The sequence below is a fragment of the Anoplolepis gracilipes genome, chromosome 11, assembly GCF_047496725.1.
Source record: "Anoplolepis gracilipes chromosome 11, ASM4749672v1, whole genome shotgun sequence".
In the NCBI taxonomy this organism is placed as follows: Eukaryota; Metazoa; Arthropoda; class Insecta; order Hymenoptera; family Formicidae; genus Anoplolepis; species Anoplolepis gracilipes.
The window spans coordinates 2,804,489-2,829,931 of NC_132980.1; the positions used below are offsets into that span (position 1 = coordinate 2,804,489).

The window sequence follows — 25,443 nt, forward strand, 5'->3', positions numbered from 1 at the left end:
CTACTATCCAAATGCCTGTCCGGAGGTAGTTAAAGTGAATTCGTACGCAATAGATGAGCAAGGTCACTGCTAGCAAATACACCAGCATCACTACGCCTCCCTTTTGCTCCGATGCCCACGATGCTGAAGCAACAATTTGCATCATTCACAACAAGTAGATTGATGCTGTGATTACCTTTATAATTGTAGTAGGAGGAGCCACTATTCGATGGTGCCTACAATTAACAAACTACAATAAGATGTCAGATTTATTAAAAAATGTACAAAAAATTGTTATATTAGATACATACCTGAACGATAATGTGTTTCCCATCTATTGATTTTGGGTAGATTGTCCGAATAAGTAAACATTATTCGTCTTAAAGACGTCATAAATACGTCTTTCTGATAATCTTTTAAAATATCTTAGCAATTTTAGCATGTCTTTTAGACGTCTTTGTTGTGCCTCCAGGAGGGGGGCACAGGATTTTTCGGGATCCGTTCAGGGAAGGCCGGGGATACGACGGGCAGGGGCTACCTTTTATTTTAATATTATTTTTAATTGTTTCCTTTAATTACTTCCTTCATTTTATTATAATAAATAGCAGTTTAAAATAAATCACAGGTTTGGTATTTTATCACTGCTCCCAGCGTACGTATCTACACTCGTGTGTATTGTCGGTTAAAGGGAGAGAGCGGTATCTCTCATATACTCTGTCATACAGGTAGTCTGATACGCGTCGGCTTATCTCAGGCGCGCGTATATCTCTTAGTTATTCGTGTATCTCGTTCTATTTAATAACTGTCCGTGACGATTATTCCTCTTTAAGATCTGATCAACGACTGCCCGTCGCTTCATCGCGGCGGGTGCTGAGCTTCCCTCCGAACTGCATGGTTTTTCGGAGGGGGTCCCTTAGCAACATGACCAAATATGGTTATGTTGCTGAATTCGCGTTTTAGTGCAGGCGAGGAAGTTCAAAGTCGAATTTCCTCGCTTGTACTTTTAGCAATTCGGCGACACCTTTCCGGCTTCGTGTTCGCGCTCGGTCTCGGGCGCGCGTGGCTCGCTGCGTCAGCGGCTCGCGCGATTATCGCTTCGCTCACGATGCATTCCTGCATCAATATAATTATATGTATATATATATATATATTCATTAAATCTGTAGCCTTTTCTGGAGCTATAACACTTTAAGACGACATAATGTTGTCTGGGTAGAAACGAAAAGTTAAAATCTCTTATCCTTGAATGCTTAATAAATAAGAATTTTTAACTTTTTTGTTTCTGTCTTACTAAAACAAAAATTACATGATTGATCCCCTGAAAAATTATCGCCACATTATCAATGCGGTTAATCACGGATGACAAATCGATGAATATAGGTTGTCATCAAGTTGCTGTCAAGTCTCTTGTTTGCTGACAGCAATCGATGTTACCATATTGCTATCAGTTTGCTGTTCTGAGAATTAGAAATCACGTGAACTCAACCCGACAAGCATAATGCTGTCGCACCTTGTCCCTAGTTTTTCAAAATTAGTTGCTGCAACGGTTATTGGCAACATGATTGCAAAATCGAAACATTTGGCTATCTGGGAACAAAATATTCATTTCTTTCAGACTCAAATATTTATCAACTTTAATTAAAATAGAAATAAATGTTTTTATGTTATATAATTAAATGTTTTATTTATTTATTATGTAATGTTTGGTATAAAATAATTATAATTAGTATAAAATAAAGTTAAGAAATATTAAACAAAAATAACGATTATGGCTGCTTAATACAAAATATTTATCGTCTTTGAAGTTCCGCTTCCGCCATGTCTTTGTCTTCTGCCCTGTGAACGAGATTAAGCAACTCTACTTGTAGTTGCTTTCTTCAGAGGTAAGTCAACCTACGCAGGATATCTCCCATCTGCTCCAGGAAACTGTCCACTGTATCCTTCTTTGGCACATTTTCGCCAAGTAATTGTTGTAATATATTGGTATGCAGTGCCTGCACATCGGGGTCGTACTGTTTTCCTGTAATACAAAATACATTCAATACTCATTAGTAATGAACTTTCTTACATTTTTATATATTGTTAAACAAAGCTTATATATTGCAATGAAAAAACACAATTATAATAAAAACAAGAATTAGTATAAATATAAATTGCACAATAAAAAGATTAATTTCAGACTATTACAAAAATGCGACAAATTTCTACAAAGAATCAGCACAAAATAATAATTTATTAAGTATTATGAAAAATATAAATATTATCATTAATTATGAAAATCTATATATGTCGATTATCAATTATTCAAAATTAACTTGCCTTTTTGTTTTTTTCGTGGTCTGCAATCATCTGAACTTCCTGCTCCTTCAGGAATATCTGGCGTGCTACAACTTCTTGGAGAAGTTACATTAAGTTCTTGGAATTCCGAATTATTCAGGCTCAGTGCACTATCTTCATCCTGATGTATATTCTGTGGTAGAGAGCTCGTTGTACTAAAATTGAACAAAGATATGTAAAATAATAAGAAAAATTTGACATTTTTCATATTTTAAATCCTATATATATATATAAGTCAAGTTGTTACGGAATTTCTTGTGCAGCCTCGTCTAGAAATTGCATCCTTGAATAGAAGCGAAATGTACTTTTCTGCGGATGCCCCGCTTCCGCACCCGATCCGCTGCGTACGTAACCTTTCATTTTTTTACGAGCTTTTGAATAGCAGTCCCTCAGGTATGTCCATCGAAATTTCAGCCATGCTACGTCCTTAAAACCTGAAAATCCCTAGTTCAAATTATGAATTCAGCTCGTTTATGCCTGCGTTCGTTTTTTACTAGCACTGAGCTACATACTATACTGGAGAGCTCACTCCATGTAAAACAGGCAGTCAGGCGAAATCGTTTTTTAGAAAGAGATAGATATATTTGGGACCATCTTTGTCCTTTTCTAAACCTTGATTCAGACAAGAATAGAGAAAAAACATAGCTATCTCTTTCTAAAAGACGATTTCGCCTGACCGCTTTGTTACATACATTTCTCCAGTATAGTATACATCTCAATGTTTACTGGTAACTGAAAATCTATAATGTAACGTGAACTATAGATTTCCAATACTGGCAGTAAAAAACGAACGCAAGCAATATGAATACGAATGTACATTAGCCCACTTGCGAGTTCAGATTAAATATATATTCATGAATATATAAAACATAAAGTAATTATATATTACCAAGATTATTAAAAACTTTATCTTACAATTCTCCTCGTATAGAGGGATTTCGCCTTTGAACTGGCAACTTTTGATTCCATAGACCTGGTCTCTGTTCTACGGCATCGATGAGCATCTCGTCCATAATGTCTGCCGAATGCGGAGTAGACTCATTGCTACTCTCTGATGGTTCGTCTCTCTGCGTATTCTTTTCTACTTCCTTCACTCCTGTTTATACATAAATGAGTTAAATGTGTTTAATATTTGCAGATAAATGTTAAAAAATATTTGCTTGCAAATAAAATTACTCATTGTAGCACGCCCCTTCTCGTCGACAAGACAACGAGAACATGGATACATTCATCATAGTTTTTGAAGCAGTCATGGGATACAATGTTCGCACATTATCCATCCACAGTAACCACATTTTACAACCTGCAAATATGAACACATGTAATATAAATCGCATAATATATTTATGGGGTTCAATTCTTGAATTCATTTATACTAGAGAAACGTATGCAAATTCGGCTTTTACAGAAAAGTTGCAAGTTGTTTAGTCGAAAGTCATGCAATAATCAATCAATTTGCAATTTTTCTGTAAGAGCTGAATTTGCGTATACGTTTCTCAAATAAATTCAAGAATCGAGCCCCCAATATGTATTGAACAAATCTATGTGCTGAAAACCATGCGATAAAAATCATATAAAAAATGTGATGAAACCACATTATAAACAAAATCGACACATATAAATATTCCAAGTTCAATAATATAGAAGAAATAGTATTGCTACTATGTGGTTTGTCGACGTGGTTTCCATACACTATTTTTCAATAAAGGTGTAATTTCAAATATTCTTTGATAAACAAACAAAACTAATCATATAACCTATACGCGACATATAATTTTGTGATGTTCTGACTAATAATTAATGAATATGATAAACAATGTCTATTTAATATCTCATTATTATTAATATCTTATATATATATATCTATATATATATATATATATATATATATATTCTTATTATTATACCGGGCCTTTTTTATTATTGTTGGTACTTATGTCGAATTTCAGCTTGTTACGTGCGAGATTGTGACAATTGACAATAACACAATGACGTTTTTAAAGTACGGTATTTACCCGATCCGTTCGGAATTGAGAAGATATACGCGTTCCGATCGGAAGGAATAGCAGGAACAAGAATTTACTACAATTCCCTAGCAGAATTCGATCCGTCATTCCGATCCGTGCTTAATGGGACTGCACCTTTATGCACAGACTTCTATATAATACTAGACTGCTACTCTCTAGATTTTGCTTATATAAAGTGTCCTCGAATTTTATGTACTAAAGGCGCGTTCGGAGAGGTACTATTAGCGCTAACAGTGTCGTTCTGTCTTTGTTACTTATTAAAAGTTAAACAACGATGCTGTTAGCGCTAATAGTGTCTCCCCAAACGCGCCCTAAGGTGACCCTTTCTGCGCATGCGCTGACATGTGCCGACGCCATTATGATCAGTACATGTACTTCTAACCTGCTTTCGGTCTCTAATTCTTGTTAGAACACATGTCGTGTTAATAAAAAAAGTAAGAAATATAAATATTAAATTATGGGATACAAATGTGTAGTTATTTTATATCTTTTATATAAGCTTGTCTATCATACTTATTGTAGTATGTATATACATGCGTGCACATGCGCCGTCACAGCGCATGCGCAGAAAGCGATGTTATACATACTTGTTCGTACATAAAATTAGAGCTGTCTTATACATAAGGAGTTAGCAGTCTAGTATTATATAGAAGTCTGTGGGCTTATGCCTTATAGTAAGATATAAGGCTGCGCACCGAGACAGTACGGGCTGAGTACTATGATTCTACGTTACGAGCGAAGCACCGAATAGAAAAGCGTCAAGCATTTTGAAGCAGTAAACTGTCCGTGAGAAGGAGTAGACCCAAGACCTCTTCCATCGCCCCGATCACCAGAGCCGACGAGGAGGCCGCAGGAGACTCCGGGATTCGTCGGCATCTCCGCCAAAACGGGTAGGATTTTCCCTACTGCCGTGGAAATTCATCAGGATCGAGCTACTTCCAACAAGACGAATGAGAGGCCTATTATTACCGTGAGACGTGCGGATACAGCGGTTTACATGGGTGGGAGTCTATTGACTACGTCGCCGATTGGCCAGTTTAAAATGAGGCTCTCTGATTGGTTAATCGTTGCTGATAACCCTAGGCATCAGTCGATATAAGTGGCTGTGGTTAATCGTGACGTGATCAAACGGGACGCTCTCGTATACGTCGCCATCACTACCGTGGGCATATCTCACGCTGCTGTCGCCACTGCTGCCATCACCAGCCGACAAAACAAGCAGAGATCAAGCCACGCAACCAGCACTCGGAACCATATAAGCCGCGGTACGCAGAGCTCCGTGTCCAGTGTCGAGCGAGCTGTGCAACATCAACCAGTACGCATCAAGTACGACAGCGACTGAGAACTCAACACCGTCTTTCAGGGAACACAGATAGACGTCGAACTTTCGCCCACGCAAAAGTACCGCACCGACGACAACAACGTATTAGAGCGTTGGAAGCCTCCCAAAGACACGAAAACGTCGCCTCACCTAATATGGCGTGAGCGTCGACGTTAGGCGTAACATCCGCGCCTAAACGGCCCGCCTGCGGGCCACACAAACAACATCAAACACAATACTGTACATATTTTAAATAATAAACGAATTCAAGCTACTACGCAGTGTCAAAGTCTAGACCTGTCAAACCGCCATCCTTTTGCAACGGGCCAAGCGAGGCCTGAACCACACAAGCGATACACAAAAGCGCCCACATTAATTAATTTACGGTATTGTTTTATCCTTAGACCTCGATTTTGAACACTCGCATATGCAAAAGTGGTTTTAGGTTAAAATGTTTTTATTAGCCTTCAAAACTCATTTTTAAAAGTTGACTTATATTCCTTCATGCATTTTTGAGAGAGGGTGCTATCTTATTTGTACATGCAAACTGCTAAATTTTTATATTTAGTGAATATAACTTGATGCTAGGAGTCAATAACATTAAATTATAATTTTTTGTTTTAACTGAAAATTGAGATTGCCTCCTTTATTACTGTATTTACTTTAATCGTAGAGCATTTTTCATTCAGTGCAAACAACACAATAATTTTAAAACCTAAAACTAAATTATTGATTTCGTCGGTAATACAGATGCCGTTGTCTTTGGCAGCCCGTTAAACTAAATCTCATACAAATATAAATGGAAACGTTCTACGGCTCCAACAATTATTAACATTGTTAGTTCAAAGAAAAGGTAGTTTACTTCGGTTTGTCGATTGGCTATGCGATCGGCGCTTACGTATTATCCTTTTGCTTCTGCAATAATATCGCTTCACGGCCTAAATTACACGCATCGTAGTATAATTCAGTTTAATGAATTTCCTAAAGTAATTCCTTAAGCCTAAAAATCGTTGAACCTCGTGTACGTTTATCGGTTATTTGAATTTGTCTATTGCTTCTGTATGTTTATGACTTAAAGTAATACCTTCTTCCAAAATAATATGGGAGCGTCCGAAATGGCCACGTTCGGAATGGACACCACCAATCATATCGACCGATACTTAAGGTCACCAGCAACGATTAGTCAATCAGAGAGTCCTATTTTGAATTGGCCAATCAGATACGTGACCATTTTATACTCACTCAAATAATATAGCCTAAGAATTCTATTTTCTTTCTTAAAAATTGACGTTTATTGAAATTTAATTTAAAATTTTCTCAAAATTATTTTCTCAAGAATTTCTAAGTTTTCATCGACAGTTGCAGTGGCAATTAAAATATCGTCCTTGTACACCATTATTTTATTTTGCTGGAGTAATGAATTTAGAATTTGACATAACTATTCTGAAATTTGCCGCTGCTTCTAAGTAATCGAAAGGTAAATAATTATATTCATATTGGCCGTCCGGCGTGGCAAATAAAAAATATTTCATAAGCCCAGTCTACAATGAGTCATTAGTCGTAATCGTAACATGCTCGGTCATAAGTTGAAAGTCATAAGTCGTTAACCGTAAGAAATTTGCATCCACAATTTATCGTATCAGATAACCATATCACAATAGTTCAACCAATCAGAGATAAAATAATTTTCGTGGCGGGAGACCAAGTGCTATGTATTATCTATGTGGTCATTGGTCAGTCATAACCTAATCCTAAGTCGTAGATCATAAGAGATGGCATTTAGTCAATGCCATCGCTTATGACTGCCGATTTTCGAAAATGCTTGACTGTTATTGGTCAATTTGCTTGCGACCTTACGTTCTACGGCCATTGTAGATGACCCATAATAAATCGTCGGTGATTTTTCGTATTGCTATTCGCTCGCCATACGCAAAACGACGCGAAGCATATACATAAACTGAGGAGTCCTTGAGGTTTACTTTCTGACCAAGTAACCGTCATCTATCGACACAATATTCGAATGTAATGCTATTGTAAATATTTGTTATTTAATCTTTTAATCAACTCTGTGTTATGATTATAATCTATTTCTATACTTTCTATATGTTTTAGGTCACCAGATGATTTATCCTCCATACAATAGGAAAGGATCGAAAACAAGTTGACTTGCTCACCTCTAATGTTAGGTCTATAAATTAAGGTAAGGTTTTTCTTTGTCTAAAAAGTCACGACCTAATATCAAATTGCTTTTGACAATATTTTCTTCTGGAATATTTAGATTAATGACAAAAATAAAATTTTCTAACGACTTTAACGACAATATAGGTCGAATTACTCCCAAAATATTTAACAAAAGATTACTTAAATTTTTTAGATTTCTTTTTGACAGCGTTATTTTTTGACTAAACAGCTCAATATATTTTTTATATACAGTACTTTTAACGAATGATACAGGACTCCCCGTGTCAATTAACGCAATCAATTCGCAATTTCTATTATTTATCCGAAATATATTTATAAACGAGTTATTTCTAGCTTATTCTCTAAAATTAACTTATTTTGTATTTCTTGTATTGTAGCCACCGAGCTCAAAGATGATGAGTCCGCAGATACGTTAGCTGACGTCTGGGTCGTTGTGGCTTGCGCCGGAGTATTTTTCGGCGCCTTTTTTTTTAGGATGGGGCAATCGAATTGGCGATGTCCCTTCGACTTACAGTAGAAGCACGTCGTCTCGGCCCGACATTCCTTATGCGAGTGCTCCTTTTTGCTACAATTTCGACACCCTTTCATCCTCTGTGTCTCGGATAATCCCGATTGTTTTTTGTCTGAAACACCCTCACATACCTGTCTCAGTCTGTAGGAATTCATCCAGGGTTTCCGCCTTGACAGAGAGTGCAACCGCCCACAAGGAACTGTGCAAGATTCCTCCAATCAACAAATTGATGACGTTCGTTGGGAAGTCGAGTAGGTGCATCAGTGCTATATTATCGATGGCGTACTGGTCGAATAACTCCTTGCTCGGCATCCATTTTTCTTGCCTCGACCTTTTGCATCGCCTTGTAGAATGGCACCTTCCGCTGGAACATCTTGACGAGTTCATTTCGGAGACCGATCCAGAATTCCAATGTCGCTCTACTCTGCACCTCGTATCACCGACGACCGATTTGACCAGGCGGCTCGAAGCGGCTAATAGGGTGACTCCGTCTGATGTCCCGTAGATCTGAGACACCTTCTTGACTCTTTTAATTCAGATAAGAACATTTTCTTCGTGCCCATATCTTCAAATTCCGGAATCGGCGACGCCAACTATGTAACCATGTTTTCAGTTAGCACGCAACCTGCCTGTATTAAGCTTATCCGAAACCCAACGGCGAGGAATGAGAAAAAGACCCTGCAGGCACTGCGCAACATTCTCTACTACAAGAACCTTCTGGGTTGATCTGCCGGCTGCCTCATTTCTCTCGCTCAGCATCTGGACCAGGGTGCGCGAATTGCTGGAGCTGCTGCTGGAAAAATTGTTGCTGCTGTCTCCACATCTCGTTTTGTCATTTGTAAAGGTCGGCCGTCACTGAGATCAAAACCTGCCGCAACATTGTGAAGTAATCGGCTGATCGTCCTCTGGCAAAGGTAAGTCTTCTGACGACGGATGCAACTCTATTTCGCGTGACTCTTGACGCCCCTTCGCTTGTTTCCAATAAATCAGAGACCGGATCCAACCTTCTCTCGTAGCTGCTCCATCGACATTTTATCTGATTGTTCTCTTATGATCTTCCTGTTCCAGATTATTCGGCACTTCGGCAAAACGGCAACAAAATAACAGATCTCCTTGGAAAGGACACCGAAACGGTGAGGTTGAAAGAGAGCAAAGAAAAAAAATAAATCAATCCCACTTCTGAGATGTAAAGAATCGAGGATCACGAATTTCGGCAATTATTACAAGTAATAATATAATAAAGTACAATAAATATAATAAAGTACAATAAAGATACATTTAAAAAAAATAATAACTCAACTGTTACAAAAGTATCTATTTAATTCGACAAGACTCTCTTACTGTAAAAATACATCTATCTTGCTATTTGCTCGACTTGAGAGTGCTCGCGCTCGCTCACTCGACTCGCAGATGCACCCGATTCTCTGAACTCCCACTCTCCTACTTTCTGGAAAGCTGTGATCACCCTCTATATTCGTTATAGTCGGCAGGGATGCCGCATTACCAACCAAGTTCTAACCTAACAAAACAATATACTTGCTTAATATAAAAGTTACATATTATAAACATAAAATAAAATAGGTTTTTGCCTCTCAGAATTACATGAAAGAATATTTGTAAACTTTTAGAAATAAACTTAGAAGCCTAAATAAAAAGTATTTGCTTGAAAAAAATGTGCAGCAAAAACATTTTTTTCAGGCGAATACTTTTTAGGTTAGAATCGGTTGGTAATTCGGCATTCCCTTAAAGTTCTTTCTCTTCCAAAAAGTATCGTCAAAGCCACTCTTCTAAGCGTAAAAAGTAAATACCGGAGACTGTCCGCGCGCAATGTATACATTTTTGACGTCTCATTCAGCAGTAGCGTTCTGAGGCGGAAAATCGTCATAACAAAAAAGTTAACATATATAATTTGCTGCATTGGGCTTCTGCTTTCAGTGCGTAGACAGGTGACACGTGGAAAGAGTGAGCTCGTGAATGAACGGTGTGAGAGGTACGACAGAATGGAATAAGTGGAGTGAGTGAGTGGAGGGTGAGGGGGAGTAGAAGAGGGTGAGAGAGTAATAAGAAGGAAGATTGCAGGAGAGGAATAAGAGAGGGAAAAGGAGAGGAAAATACGGCAGAGAGCGTAATGACAATTGGGACAGGGAAGACGTAGTGTGTAGAGAGGAAACTAGGCGCTAGGGAATCGAGAGAAATAGGTGGCGCGGAAAGAGAGAATGGCGGAGAGTAAGTTCGGGAAACTGACGGACGGTAAGGAAAGGAGAGGTAGCTATGGGAATATAGAAGAGCTATTAAAGAGGAAGAGAGGAGTCGAGGGGAGAGGAAGGGGAGAAAATATTTAATAAAAGTAGAAAGACAATAAGATCGCCGAAGGAGAGCAGGGAGGAAGAAATAGAGGCAGCGATGGGGAACTGGAGAGTGGAGATTGAGGAGATGATGAGGGAAGGTTTTAAGGGAATGAAAAAAGAGATCAAGGAGGAAATAAAGGAAGGGATGAGGGAGCAGGGGAACTTAATTAGAGAGGAAATAGAAAGGATAAGGAGGGAATTTAGAGAGAGGGAAGAGAGATGGAGAGTGGAAAGGGAGGAGATGAAGGGGTGTATAAAGGAATTGGAAGAGGAAGTTAGAGAGCTAAAGAATATTAGGGGAGAGAAAGAGGGGAGGGAGGTAGAGAGAAAAGTGAAAGAGATGGAGAGGAGAATGGAGATGAAGGAGAGAGAGGAGAGGAAGAGGAACATTATAATTAGGGAAGTAGAAGTTAAAGAGGAGAGAAGAGAGGCAGTGGAGGAAATCATTAGAGTGATAGGAGCAGATGCGAGAGTGAGGGAGATGAAGAGAATTGGAGGAGAAAGGGAGAAAAAAGGGGAGATGATATGGGCAAGGCTGGAGAATGAAGAACAAAAGAGGGAAGTGTTGATAAGGAAAAGGAATCTGAGAGAGAGGAGGAAAAAGGATTGCGGAGGATTGGACATGGGAGGAAAGGAGAATGAAATGGAACCTGGAGATGGCGAGGGAGGAGAATAGAATGGGAAGGAGGGTGTGCATGAGTTATGGGAGAATGAGAATAGATGGCCAGTGGTGGCGATGGGATGAGGGAGAGGGGGTGCTGAGGAATGAAGAGGGGAGGGTGAGAGAGGTGGAACAGGAGGTGAAGAGAGGGAGGGGAGAAAAAGGGGATAGAGAGAATGGAATAGGGAAGAGAAGGCAGAAAAGGGGAGGGCAGAAGGAAGAAGGAGGGGGAGGCGAGGATATGGAAGACAGCGTTTTGGAACGTGGAGGAAAGGATGAGGAGTTCTGGAGGGGGCTAAGAGAATGAGATGTAGTGGTGCTATTGAAGACATGGGTAGATAGGAAGGGGTGGCACAAGATAAAGGAGACTAGCAGGAGAATGGGAATGGGGAGTGCAGTGGGCCAGAAGGGAAGGTAAGAAAGGAAGACCGAAAGGGGGAATGATGATGGGCATCAGGAGGGAGCTAATAGAGGAAGGGTGTGGAATAGAAAATAAAGAGGGTGTGGTGGTGGGAAGGGTAGTGTGAAGAAGAGAGATGGAGGGTGATCGGGGTTTATAGGAATGGAGGGATGGAAAATATGTTAGAGAGGTTGGAAAAGTGGGTGGGTCAAAGAAAGGAGGAGATAAAAACAATAATCGGAATGGACTTCAATGCAAGGACAGCGAATGAGGAAGAAGTAGAAAGGGAGGGAGAAGAGTGGGGGGAAGGGAGGGAAAGAGGAAGGAGGTCGAAGAATAAAAAGATAAACAGGGAAGGTAGATTATTAGTAAGTTTTATGGAAGAATGGGGTTTAGGGATACTTAATGGCAAGGTCAGGAGAGATGAAGAGGGAGAATTTACGTTTACAGGGGGGAAGGGGAAATACGGTGATAGACTACGTTATTGGGGATGAGAAAGTAGAGGAGAGGATAGAGAGGTTGAGAGTAGGGGATAATGTAGACTCGGCCATCAGCCGATGGAAGTGTGGGTGAGAGAGAAATGGGGAGGAAGTGGGAGTGCAGAAAGAGAGAAAAAGGGGAAGAGGGATATCGGATGAGGAAGGAAGAAAGCAGTTCAATGAGAGGATGAGGGAGGTGAAGTGGGGAAGGAAAAGCTTAGAAGAGGAATGAAATGAGGTAAAAGGGAAGATTAAAGAAGGAATAAAAAAGATGGAAAGGAAAAGGAGAGGGAGAGGGATAGATACGGGGTGGTGGGACAGGGAATGTAGAGAGAAAAAAAAAGGAGTGTAGAAAGAGCTGAGAAGATGGAAGAAGGTAGGAGAGTATAGAAGGGAGAAGAGGGAATACAAGAACATGTGTAAAGGGAACAAGAAAGAGGAGAATGAGAGATAGGAAAGGAAGGCAATGGAGGCTAGAAGAGAAAGTGAGGTGTGGGAGATTGTAAATAGGGAAAGGAGGAAAAGGATAAATAAGGGTATTAGGATGGAGGAGTGGAGGGAGTATTTTATGGAGATACTGGGGGGCTGGAACACAGGGTGGTTAGGGGCATGAGGAACAAAGAGAGGACGAAGAGGAGGAACTAGGAATGGAGGAAGTGAGGAGGGCAGTAAAAAAGCTAAAGAATCGGAAGACAATGGGAATAGACGGGATAGCAGGGGAGGTATGGAAGTACGGGGAGGGAGGGGCTGGAAAATTGGGCATGGGAGTTTTGTAGAAGGATATGGAGGGGAGGGGTGGCCGGAGGAATGGAGAGAGGGAATAATAGTAAAGAAGGGGGAAGGAGAGGAAGTGAGGGACTACAGGGGAGTGACGCCCACCTTATACAAAGTTTATATGGCGGTGTTGGAGGAAAGACTGAGGGAGGAGGTCGAGAAGGGTATTATATCACCAAATCAGACGAGATTTAGGAGAGGGATGGGGACGATAGATAACATGAATGGAAGGAGGGAGGGGAAAGTTGGCAGGAGGTGAGATGGGTGCTGGGGAAGGATGGATGAGGGAAATGGAGAAAGAAAGAGAAAGGGAGGAGAGAAAGGAAAGGGATATGTATTGTTTTACAATGGAGATTAAAGGCAAGAGGAAGCGGGAGCCCAGGATAGGGAGGTGTATGTGTGTGTGAGAGCCAGGGGATTGGGGGGCTGGCGACAGCCGCGCAGTCTCCGGGGAGGAGATAGTTTTAATAATTTTAAATAGGTTAAGTTAGAATAAGTTAGATGTAAGAAGATGTAAAGTGGCGGTTTGAGAATGTAAAGGAAAATGAGCTGTAACCCTAAGGGAAACAACTTGAATAAATTTATCTATCTAATTTGATGCAAGTTTTTATAAATAAAAAAAAGAAAAAAAATTTAGAGGAATGAAAAATGGATCTCATTTTGACATTTAAAATGCTATCAAATACCATAATGCATGTTTTTTATTAACTCCGTCATTCATTCATTTAATTCATTTATTTAATTAATAAATAAATGTTATATTCTGCTTTTGAATAGCTAAATTGTAACATCGAATTTTCTTAGAATATTATTATCTTTTGGCCAAACAATAGAGCGAGATATGAATTTAAGATAATTTCCAATTACAAATATTACTAATGGAATGCAGAAATGGCACATAAACTTATACTTATTTTTCATTATATCGCCATACATTTTTTATAATTTAACATTTAACTTTTTTATACTTTATTAAAAGCTGCAATATCGACGCTTTGCACATAATCTTCAAATTCTTGGATTTGTTCCACCAACCAATCCACAGAAACTTTGTCATCTTCCACAACACACGAAATCTGTAGCTTGTGAATTCCAAAGGCAAGCGGTACAAGTTTAGCTACAAAAGACAAGTAGGCATTAATCATATCATATCACATTGTTGTGCACGCGATATTAAATTGAAAAACTTACAAGCACCCCAAAGAAGACCATCAGTCTCAATTTTTCGTACTGCATTTTCCATTTCTTTCATATCTGTCTCATCATCCCATGGTTTCACATCCAAAATAATATTTGATTTGGCTATTAAAGCTGGTTCTGTAATATAAAAATTGATAATAATGTATTTTTTAAATTTACTGATTTATATTACATACTTTTGGACTTCTTGGCAGCATATTCGGCAAGTCGTTCTTCTCTAATTTTAGCAGCTTCATTATCCTCTCCCTATAAAATACAGTAAAAGCTTTTGTCGAAAACAATAATAATTAAAAGACAAATTAATAAATCAAGAAGAAAGAATATATGTATTATATCTACATAAATGTGAGAATATAAATATCTATATAAATGTAAGAATACACTCATAGATATTGAAAAAAGAACACTATGAAAAATATTGTTGGAAAAGATCATTCTGGAATCAAGAGATGCAGTAATGTTTCACGTCAAATCACGCACAGCAACAGCAAAATAAATCGTATATATTTATATGTGAGCTATGTTCAGTTGAAAATATCTTACGATCATCGGATCTCAGAGTAACGACTTGAACCTAGTTCTTAATAAGCTTAATTCATAGTTTAAGTTTTAATTATATAAAGTTAAAAAAGAAACGTTTTGATTTTATTTCGAAAATTATTTCATAAAAAAATGTTCCATAAAAAAGTTGTAAGATCTTAAGCAATGCAAAAAATATTATTTAATAATGTTAGTATGACTTTGGATAATATTATCCAAATCATATTGTCATCTTGAAATTTTTAATTAAAAATTTCAATTTTTTATTAGAAACTTTTATAGCTAATTTAAGACAACTCATGTTTTTATTATAAAATAAATAATTTTCTTTTTCTATTAAAAAGTTGCTTTTATAAAACGCCGAATTTTCGATACTGCTAATACTATCATGATTCAAGGTATTATTAAATATTATGGGTCATCTACAATGGCCGTAGAACGTAAGGTCGCAAGCAAATTGACCAATGACAATCAAGCATTTTCGAAAATGCCATTGTAGACGAGGCTTTATAGTTATTAAAAACTACGGAGTACTGATTTCTATATGACACGCATACAACGGAATTTTATTAATAATGTACTATTTAAAATTCTACAACTTTCATATTAAATATTTTTTCTAAAATTTATTTGAAATATTGTAGTATTCCGTTATTTCTTTTCCATTTTGCACGAGAAAAATCTTTATTATTACGTATACTACGAACAGAAAATGCAAAATCTCAATGTAAAAATTTTCATTGATAAAAAAATGTCGAAAAAAATTATCACTATAAGTCCTATTACAAGGTTGCGTTAGCGGTGCTCGTAACCATAAGATTTTAAGTAAGAGTTAGAATTAAGATAACAATTTTTAATTGGCACTTTGATCCACCTGTATTTGTAAATTATTCATTTGAAAATCTATTCGTTAAAGTAGCGTTTAATAGGTCAAAGAAATTTTTGTTTCTTCAAGTACATTTTCCAATAAAACGCATAACATATACAGCAAAGGACCTCGTAATAATGTATTGACTCTGAATCGTATAACAAGATTATCTCTACTTCTATAAAAGAATTCCGCATATTTTATAAGTATAAAACTTTTTCCGGTCAAATTGACTGAAATTTTAATATTTTGTAATTTAGATAGTGCTGATGAAAAATCTATGGACAAAAAGCTCAAAAATCAAGGTTATAAAAGATACGATAGTTTAGAGTGAGTAAAACTAAAGCTCGCTCGTCGTAGGGGTTCGGAAACGCTGAGGCCCCTGTCACCAAGGATTATGACAGAGGTTAAGGCTCCAGGTTCGGCGACGCAAATTGGAAAAATGGAGGGAAGTCCAAAGGGGCCTTGGCGCTGTCGAAACCATCCGCCCAATTTTGTTGGAATGGGCGGACCGGCGACACAGTATATCCAGTAGCGCAACTCTCTGTCGGCACTTTTGAAGTTAGTGTTGGCCAAAGTGGAGCGCGCATGCGCGAAATAAGCGAGTTGCCCAGTAACGGTCATTTAATCTTTTCTTTCGCTTACTCTTGTTTTCTACTGTTGTTCTCTCTCTTATTTATTGATACTTGAAAAATTAAAATTAATATTTTATGAGATATTTCGTATTTGATTTCGAAATATCGGAACTTTCAAGCCTCATAACTCGAAAAATACTTAATGAAAAAATACTTTATTATAGTGTTTTAGAAAGCTCTCGAGGTAAGCTACAAGAATATGTAATAAAAAAATAGTAAGTTCCATTTAAGAAATAAAATATTATTTTAAGAAATTAAAGGTGACGTTCATGTGACCTTCAAATGACTATCCAAGGTCAAACCAATGGTACCATTTTATGGCTCTCTCAAAACCATACAACTTTGTCTAAAATATTTTTCTCTAAAATCAAAAATAAGAAAGTTATTTGGGGTGCACACTTAAAATGGGACCCTATATATGTATAGTGTGTTATACAGGGTGTCCCATTTTAATCTATTAATCCTTTTATTATATCTTCGCAGAATAAAATCTTAATTAAAAATATGTTCAGACAAAAGTTGTTTGGTTTGAAGATAAGTATTAAGATAAGATTATCGAGAAATAAATATTTTACAAGATATTTTATATTTTACATCAAAATACTGGAACTTTTAAGCGTTATAACTCAACTAGCTTTTAATGAAAAAATATTTTGTTTTGGAAAGCTCTCGATATAAACTACAAGAATATCTAATAAAAGATAGGTGTTCCACTTAAGAAATTGAAAGTAACCTTTATATAACCTTCAAATGACTATTCAAGATCAAACCAATAGAAGTTAGGGCTCTCTTCAAACCAAATAATTTTGTCTGAACATATTTTTGATTAAATTTTATTCTGCGAAGATATAATAAAAGGAATAATAGATTATAACGGAACACTCTGTATAATACACATACATTATACAGGGTATCCCATAATTCGCGAACCACCCGTTAGGTGCAGGTAAAGTAGGTTAAACTGAGTAAAAAATTTATCTACCATTTTGCAATTTTCACAATAGTTAATGAGATATTAATTATAAGAAGCTATCAACTAGAATCAAAAAACATAAAAGAAATATTAATTGCAACATCAATAATCAGTCTGTCATTACCGAGCACAGACTTAACAACAAACATGAATTTAAATGGGACAACGTTAGGATCCTCAATAAAGAAATGATCTATAATAAAAGATTAATCTCCGAAATGCTTCGTATAAAAAGACAACGCAATAGCATTAACTTACAAACAGATACAGAATGCCTACCGGAAATATATAACGATGTCATTAAAAATCTACCAAAACTTTGAAAGTCATACACAGAAGTAAATAAATATCGTAAACTGTTGTTGGTTTCTACCATTTATTTGTCAACCGTAACTCCGACAAGACACTGTTTTTTGAAAACGAGCTAATTGTATTGACATCACTTCTGACGAGATTTCTCAAAAAATGTAAGTTGTTTTAACGTATAACAATTTGTACTATTAAGACAGATACACTTTTAAGACGAATATAACGAACTTACTTATTACATCTTAACACTTGACATTTCATGACTTCTCATAACTTTTAACTGTAATTTTGCAATTTTAACACAGAATACTCAACTTTATTCAATATGACTCATACTCTCATTTTAACGTAATCTTTACTTAATGATACCGTTATTTTAACATAATCTTTACTTAATGATACCGTTATTTTATAATTAACGTCTGACATTCTCTTCTTCTCATTTTCATTGCTTGAGAAAGATTGTTAAACTTTAAAAAAAAACACGCGTTTTTGATATACATCAAACATTATTGTGACATCGACTTGATTCGACATACACACCGAGTGTTTGATTGTCATATTATAGATACAAATCTACGGAATTAAATATCAATTACTCCAACGTTTTATCGTAGACTCCAAAACATTAACAACGAACAATGGACCACGTTATTCGGAAATCATTGGTGAGCGTACCACACCAAACGATAATAAGTAAATTGCGTTATTTGTTCCGTGATAAATTTGAATTGTCTTTTTAAAAAATCATAAATATATACCGTCTGAAAACTAACTACTGTTCATTAGAGATATCTTCCGTTTCGATTTAGTTTGTAATTGTTTAGCGCTGAAGATGGCTTGAAGACAAGCCGAAACGTACATTTTTGCAATTCGCACGAAGCGGTGAGAGGAACGCTCTGCATTGACAACTTGAAGAGTCATACACATAGTCACACACATATCGGCGCGCCTAGTATCAAGTAACAGTGGGAGGCTTCTTCGTGCCGCGCGCTCCTGCCAGGCGCCGATTGGCTGATTTCTTATAATTAATATCTCATTAACTATTGCGAAAATTGCAAAATGGAACATAACTTTTTTACTCAGTTTAGCCTACTCTACCTGCACCTGACGGGTGGTTCGCGAATTATGGGACACCCTGTATATTGTATATTTCAAGCATTTATATACATATATTATCTTATTAATACACATAATATGTATTGAGAAACAGGCATTTTTGAAACTTCAGTTTTACTCACTTTAAGCTATCGCATCTTTTATAATTTTGATTTTTTGGGTCTATACCCGTAGATTTTTCATCAGCAGCAACTAAATTACGACATATTAAAATTTCAGTCAATTTGATCCGGAAAAGTTTTATACCTATAAAATGTACAGAGTGCTTCCGTAACATATAGATCAGTAAGTTGGGTTACCTATCTGACGATCGGTAGGGGCATACTTTGCCAACCTCACATAATCAAAAAATAATATAATAAAATAAGGGGATCGATCTTGTCATTTTTTCTTTGTGAAAAGTGAAAAAATTACATGATTGATACTTTAAATGCAAATCCGGTAGAGAATGAGGAAACTGAAATCAGCTTTTAATATACAGTATAATTATAATATTTAATAATATATATAAAATAACATAAATAACACAATTAAAATATAATAACACAATTAACACAATTACATAATAACAGATCAAATAAAAAATAAAATATAATAAATTTAAACAAAAAAATCTCTTTTTTATGTTTATATGTTCATTGCAGAGCATAAAAGAAACATTCATGGCAAATGGACTGTGAATGTGTGGCTTAAAATTATAGGATATTATATCATTCGAATTTCTACAGAAAAATGTGAATTCACATTATCAATTCAAATTTTCTTTTCCATTGGTTTGACAAACTACTTAAGAATATGCTACTAGCAAATATGTTGTAATGGTATTGCAACATGAGATAGACATCCTGCCCACACTTTTTTTGTAAAAATCATTAAGGATTTTTTTGTAAGAATGCAATCAAAAATTTCTTACGCTCATGGATTTTTTCGCGTGAAGCTTCTTGCGACATAAAGTATATGAGACTCTGCCGCAAGATCCAGAAGAATTAAAAAATATAACTTGTAACGCGTGTGCGGAAATCACTTCTCCCATGATTACAGTGAGGAAAAATTTTATGCGGAAGATTACTTTATATTTAGAAGAAAATGGAAGTTAACATTGAACATATATTATAAGTGTAAAAAAAAGGTTTTTTGATAGAAAGTTCAAATTAATTATGAAAAAAACAGAACAATAGACCTGTCACAGCCAGATCAGATATGAAATATTAAAATGAAAACAGTTTGAAGAAAGGATTAAGGACGGAAGAAGCAATAATAAAAAAGTAGCTAAAGAAATATCGGAGTATAATAATCAAGTAAAAATATTAAATATATAAAAGTTTAAAAGAAAGTCACGAATGAATAAATAAGGATATTGAGAAAGATAAAAAGGATTACAAAAGGCTAAACATACGTGACGAAAATTAGAGTACGACAGAGCAGAGAGCAAGGATGCTGTGTAAGCGGAACCGACAATGAAAACAAACGCAATACGTGCTCCGATCAGAACCGCTGTCTTTCCTACCTACGGAAAAAAGTTAAATATATAAAGACGTCGCGAAGATTGGATTAAAGTACGGAGTGTTTTCCTTCAGTGCGTGGGTTCCAATCCTTTGCAGCCAGAATCCCTTTTGCACTCTACCTTAGAGTAGATGGGCACAACAGACCTTATATTAGACCTATTCACTACTTTAGACTGCATGAATTGCCAGTGATTCCTAACGTAAAACAATATCTCCTAATCTGAATATTTTCAGATGTAATCGACAATCTCCAAAACACACAATATTGACAGAATTATTATTGACATTGAACCATCCTTATTTTCTGAAGTTAAATATGATATTTCAGAGATAAATAACAATTAGTTTATTAATATGTCTTCAATCCATGTTTCTGATAATATTAAATGTTTTTTACAGTTAGGGGAAATTTCAGCTTACCGTTGACAAATAAAACTAAATTAACAACAGATTTCATTGTCAATTATGAAAATAATCTTAGAAAACTACCAATAGTTAAACGTGCTGTTATCCGGAGTAAATCTACTAATATTATTAATTCTTTACCATCTTATCAATATCCACTTACTAAGGCCCACAAGAAATGGCTACATCTTAACGTTATCACAAGACAATTTCTTGAAGAAAATCAGAATCTCATCATCACACGAGCTGATAAGGATAACATCACAGTTGCACTTGATAAAGATGAATATATCAGAAAAGTGGAAGAGCTGCCAAAAGATGATGAAACATATGCTGTAGTAAATAGAGATCCTACCAATAAACTAATTTCTAATTTACGCGAATTACTTACGAGATGGAGAAATAATGATTATATTATACTAGCATCTTATCGCTCATTATCATTTAGCGAAGGCACTCTTTCTCGAGCCTATGGTTTACCAAAAATCTACAAACAAAATTGTCCGTTTAGACTTATCGTTTCGTCAGTGAATAGCCCACGATATAAGCAGTGTTTCTATACAAAATTATGATAAAAAGTTTCTCTACAGCTCATAGTTTTGTAGAAGATAATTTTGAATTGGCCAATAGGTTGAGTAATGTTCACTTAGAAATTGATTACAAACTTATTTCTCTTGACGTAGTGTCACTTTTCACTAATTCTGATTGATCTTGCCATGGAGAGTGTTTCAAACAGATGGAATTATATTAAAGATAACACTGATCTTCCGAAATCAGAGTTTTTATCTGGTGTGAAATTTGTATTGAACTCTACTTTCTTTGTATTTAATAATGTCTTTTACCGACAATTATTTGGCACCTATGGGTTTCCCCTGTCACCGATTATAGCAGATATAATAATGCAGAATATAGAGAATATAACTTTAAACACGATTAAGTTTACGCCACCATTCTATTTTAGATTTGTTGATGATATAATCACCGCATTTCCTAGTAACCTTATTGATGATGTATTAACTATTTTTAATTCATTTAATCCAAGACTACAGTTTACGCTTGAGGTTGAAAACAATAATACTTTTAGTTTTCTTGAAATCACTATTATATCAAAAAATAATAAATTTTATTTTGACTGGCACCATAAACCGACATATTCTGATAGATATTTGAACTTTTTATCACAACATCCTGATTGCCAAAAAAGAGGCACAATTTTTAGCCTGATTGACAGAACGTTTATATTGTCACGTCCTAAATTCCATCGCAAGAATATTATGCTTATTATTAATATTTTACTCAAGAATGGTTATCCATTAAAATTTATATTTGACACCATTAATCAGACTTCATTATCTGATACATAAATCTAACAATAAAGTTAACAACTCGGAAAATAGAAAAGAACCTGTATCGTATTTTACAGTTCCTTTTTTACCGTCTTTAACAAAAAAATTAAAAAACATTCTCAAGGACACGAATACCTCTTTGTCATACTATAGCCTTAACAAACTTAACTCCATTGTTAAAACCCATAAGGACATAATTCCGAAAGCCTTAAATACTAATGTCGTTTATAAAATTGACTGTAATGATTGCGACGCATCCTATGTCGGACAAACTTGTAGAAAATTAAGCGCAAGGATTAACGAACATAAGAAGCATATTAATAAAAATACAACGAATAAGTCTGTTATCACTGAACATAGATTGAATTTTAATCATGAATTTAAATGGGATGACGTCAAAATATTAGATAAAGAGACATTTTATAATAATAGGTTAATTTCCGAAATGCTGTATATTAAACGACAACATAATGGCTTGAATTTACAAACAGATACGGAATGTTTACCCGACATATATAATGATGTAATAGATAAGCTTCCTAAGATTTGAGGGTCATACTTGGAAATCAATATAGTTAAACTGTTATTTTAGTCATTTATATTTTTACTTTTATGGAGAGCAGTTATTAAATAGCAGATTTGAAATTTCAACGCTATACATGTTCAATATTTTGTTTCACATGGCAATGTAAGTTACTACTTGTTTATGCTTTTTGGGAAAATTTCTTAAAAAATTTTTAATTTTAATTTCCTTAATTTATATATATATATTTTTTAACCTTTTGACTTTTTCCATATTTATTTAGTCTTTTTATTTTTTATGTTATTTTTATTATTTGACTGAATTGATTTATTTAATTTATTTAATTTTTATTTTATTATTTAGTTTTCATTCTGCTATCACTTTAAATTTTAAATTTTAACTACAATAAATAACTTTTAATTTGTCATTTGACTTTTTTATATAACGCTTACATTGCTTACAGACATTCAATTGAACTAATTTCAAAATTGGGCCTTTAAACCCACGAATTAGAGATGGTTATATTTGGGATAAAATCGTGAACTTATCACAACTAATGATGAATATTTGTCGTTTTTTAAATTGTTCTCCTCTTGATTATAAAAAATGTATACATATTTAATAGATTTATTATTGTTTGCAAAATTTTCTGCGAATTTTACTTACCATATGTCAATTCTTTGCGCTGAAGACGTTTCGACTTAAAAATAAGTCGAAACGTCCTCACTTACGCACTTTTTGCTAATTTTTGCTTACAACTACATGTTTTATTTCTGGTTTCTGATTTTTTATTTTTATTTTTCTTTTTAAATATTAAAGATGGTTCTTAGTTTGTATCTACAAATTATTAATATACATATTTTTATTCGTATTATGTTGGCCTTAGCTCTTTATGCTTAAAGAATCTCATTAGTTTGTAAAGGTTTTTTGTTTAAATTTATTATATTTTATTTCTTATTTTATCTGTTATTATATTTTAATTGTGTTATCTACACGAAGAAAATTTTATATTAAAAATTACTATGGCATATAGTAACTGTGGATTATTAGGAACATTCCAAGTTAAATGCCATGTAAAACTATAAAAATTGACGTAATTTACTGTCCACAGTTATTATGTACCACATAATAATATGTTATTTTATTATATAATTATATGTTATTTTATTTATATTATTAAATATTACAATTATAATGTATTTTAAAACCCAATTTCAGTTTCCTCATTCCCTACCGGATTTGAATTTAACGTATCAATCATATAATTTTTTCACTTTTCACAAAGAAAAAATTACATGATTGATCCCCTGATTTTATTATTTTTCGATTATGTGAGGTCGGTAAAACATGCTCCTGCCAATCGTTAGGCAATCCAACTTACTAATCTGTATGTTGCGGAAGCACCCTGTACGGGGGAGGAGTGGGAGTGTATTGACCACGTCGCCGATTGGCCAGTTTAAAATGAGGCTGTCTGATTGGTTAATCGTTGCTGATAACCCTAAACATCGGCCGATATAAGTAGCTGTGGTCAATCGTGACGTGGTCAAACGGGACGCTCCCGTACGGGGGGGGGGGTCCTCTAAGTAAATATAAAATGTTTTATATTTTTAATTATGATTTATTATATTTTTAATTATAAAAAATTAGTATTAGTAAATTTAAAATTTATTTATAAAATATTGATTTTTTTCAGCAAATAATTTCTTCTATTATCAAGTTTCAGGAGGGAATAGGGAAGAGAGAGAAAAGGAAGAAAAACAAACAAAATAAGCAACAGGAAAAAAAACGAGCTAGGGGGAGAGGAAAAACAGACGAGAAAGGAAGGCAATGGAATATAAAAAATAGTATTTTGCAATGTAGCGAAATTAAAAGGAAAGACAAAGGATTTTGAAAAGGAAGAGAATTGGAAAGCAAAATATGGTGATGTTGATAGAAACATAGATAAAGAAAAGATGAAAAAGAATAAAAAGAAAAATTACTAGAAGGATACATAGGTATAAGAAAAGCAATTAGTAAAAAGAAGGAACAAAAAGGGAAAAGCCATGAGAGGCATAATCATAGAAATAAAAAATAATCTGAATTATAAAAAACAAAATTTGAAGGTAGTGGAGAAGGAAATAATAACAAAAAGAATAAAAGTTAGAAAACAGAAAATAACAGAAGTTTGTATTGTATTGTTTATGAGAAGAAAAAAAAAGTTGAAAATATATACTAAAAAAATAAATAAAGAAAAAAAGCGAAATATTGATAGAAATTAGATAGAGATTTTGACACAAAATCAGAAGAAAGAGTGGAATAGATTTAAAAAAAGATGAAGAAAAGAGAAAGATGAAAAAAAAAGTAAAAAACAAGAAAATTAATAAAAAGAGAAGAAGCTTGATTAAATGTTAAAATATGTATTACGTCTACTTTTTGACGTGTGCTTGTGAAGATGTAATTGACAACCATAATAATTATTACTTATCATCTAAAAAGATTCGATAAGGACCTGAACCAAAGGTCGAAACGTTGTCTTTGAACACTCACTGTATTGAAAGGCTTGTTTAATTGAATAAAAGCTAAATATTGCCAGTTTGGTCGCCTAACTATTGCATTTCCTGATTTAATTCACTGCTGGCGAAAACATCCAAAAAACTTTAATTGGGTTAAAATATTTATAATGGAATATTTTAAATAGTAATGGGAAATAAAGAAGAGGAATACACTGGAGAATACATATTGGAGGTAAAGAAAATATTTTTCGCTCTCTATTTTTCCCAAAAACGACGGGGGAGGATAGGGGGGAGCGTGTGAGTGACTTATTAACGCTCGCTTCGTCCGCTTTGCACGCGGCTTAACGCGAAATTGGGACTTTTACCAAAGGTGGAGGGTGAACAACGCGTCTTTTCCTTCGACAGTTGAAGGGATGCCGAGGAAGCACGGATTTGATCACTTCCCCCATACAATAACGAAGAGGGTACAGCAGAGGAGTGGCGGTTCCC

At 35.1% G+C, this 25,443-nt stretch overlaps 2 protein-coding genes across 5 annotated transcripts in view; both read right to left on the reverse strand.

Annotated features, from left to right (window-relative positions):
* Nucleotides 1-1,031: 1,031 nt before the first annotated feature.
* LOC140671441 (uncharacterized) lies at nt 1,032-3,332 on the reverse strand. Its single transcript, XM_072902738.1, has 4 exons — nt 3,232-3,332; nt 2,564-2,760; nt 2,299-2,471; nt 1,032-1,999 (listed from the first exon to the last, which is right to left on the reverse strand). The coding sequence occupies exons 1-4, from the start codon at nt 3,283-3,285 to the stop codon at nt 1,857-1,859; spliced, it is 567 nt and encodes a 188-aa protein (XP_072758839.1). The 5' UTR covers nt 3,286-3,332; the 3' UTR covers nt 1,032-1,856.
* A 178-nt stretch (nt 3,333-3,510) lies between these two features.
* Nucleotides 3,511-25,443, reverse strand: part of Eef1delta (elongation factor 1-delta) — a 66,949-nt gene continuing 45,016 nt past the window's right edge. The window contains exons 7-12 of one of the 4 annotated variants that reach the window (XM_072902735.1): nt 14,416-14,485; nt 14,231-14,356; nt 14,008-14,156; nt 9,719-9,896; nt 8,509-9,489; nt 6,953-8,431 (exon numbers count right to left, since the gene is read on the reverse strand). In XM_072902735.1, coding sequence (XP_072758836.1) covers nt 9,855-9,896; nt 14,008-14,156; nt 14,231-14,356; nt 14,416-14,485 — 387 coding nt within the window. In that variant the 3' untranslated portion in view covers nt 6,953-8,431; nt 8,509-9,489; nt 9,719-9,854. Of the gene's footprint in view, nt 3,620-6,952; nt 9,490-9,718; nt 9,897-13,785; nt 14,157-14,230; nt 14,357-14,415; nt 14,486-25,443 lie in introns of those variants that run through there. The other 3 variants (XM_072902734.1, XM_072902737.1, XM_072902736.1) reach the window with 3 other exon arrangements.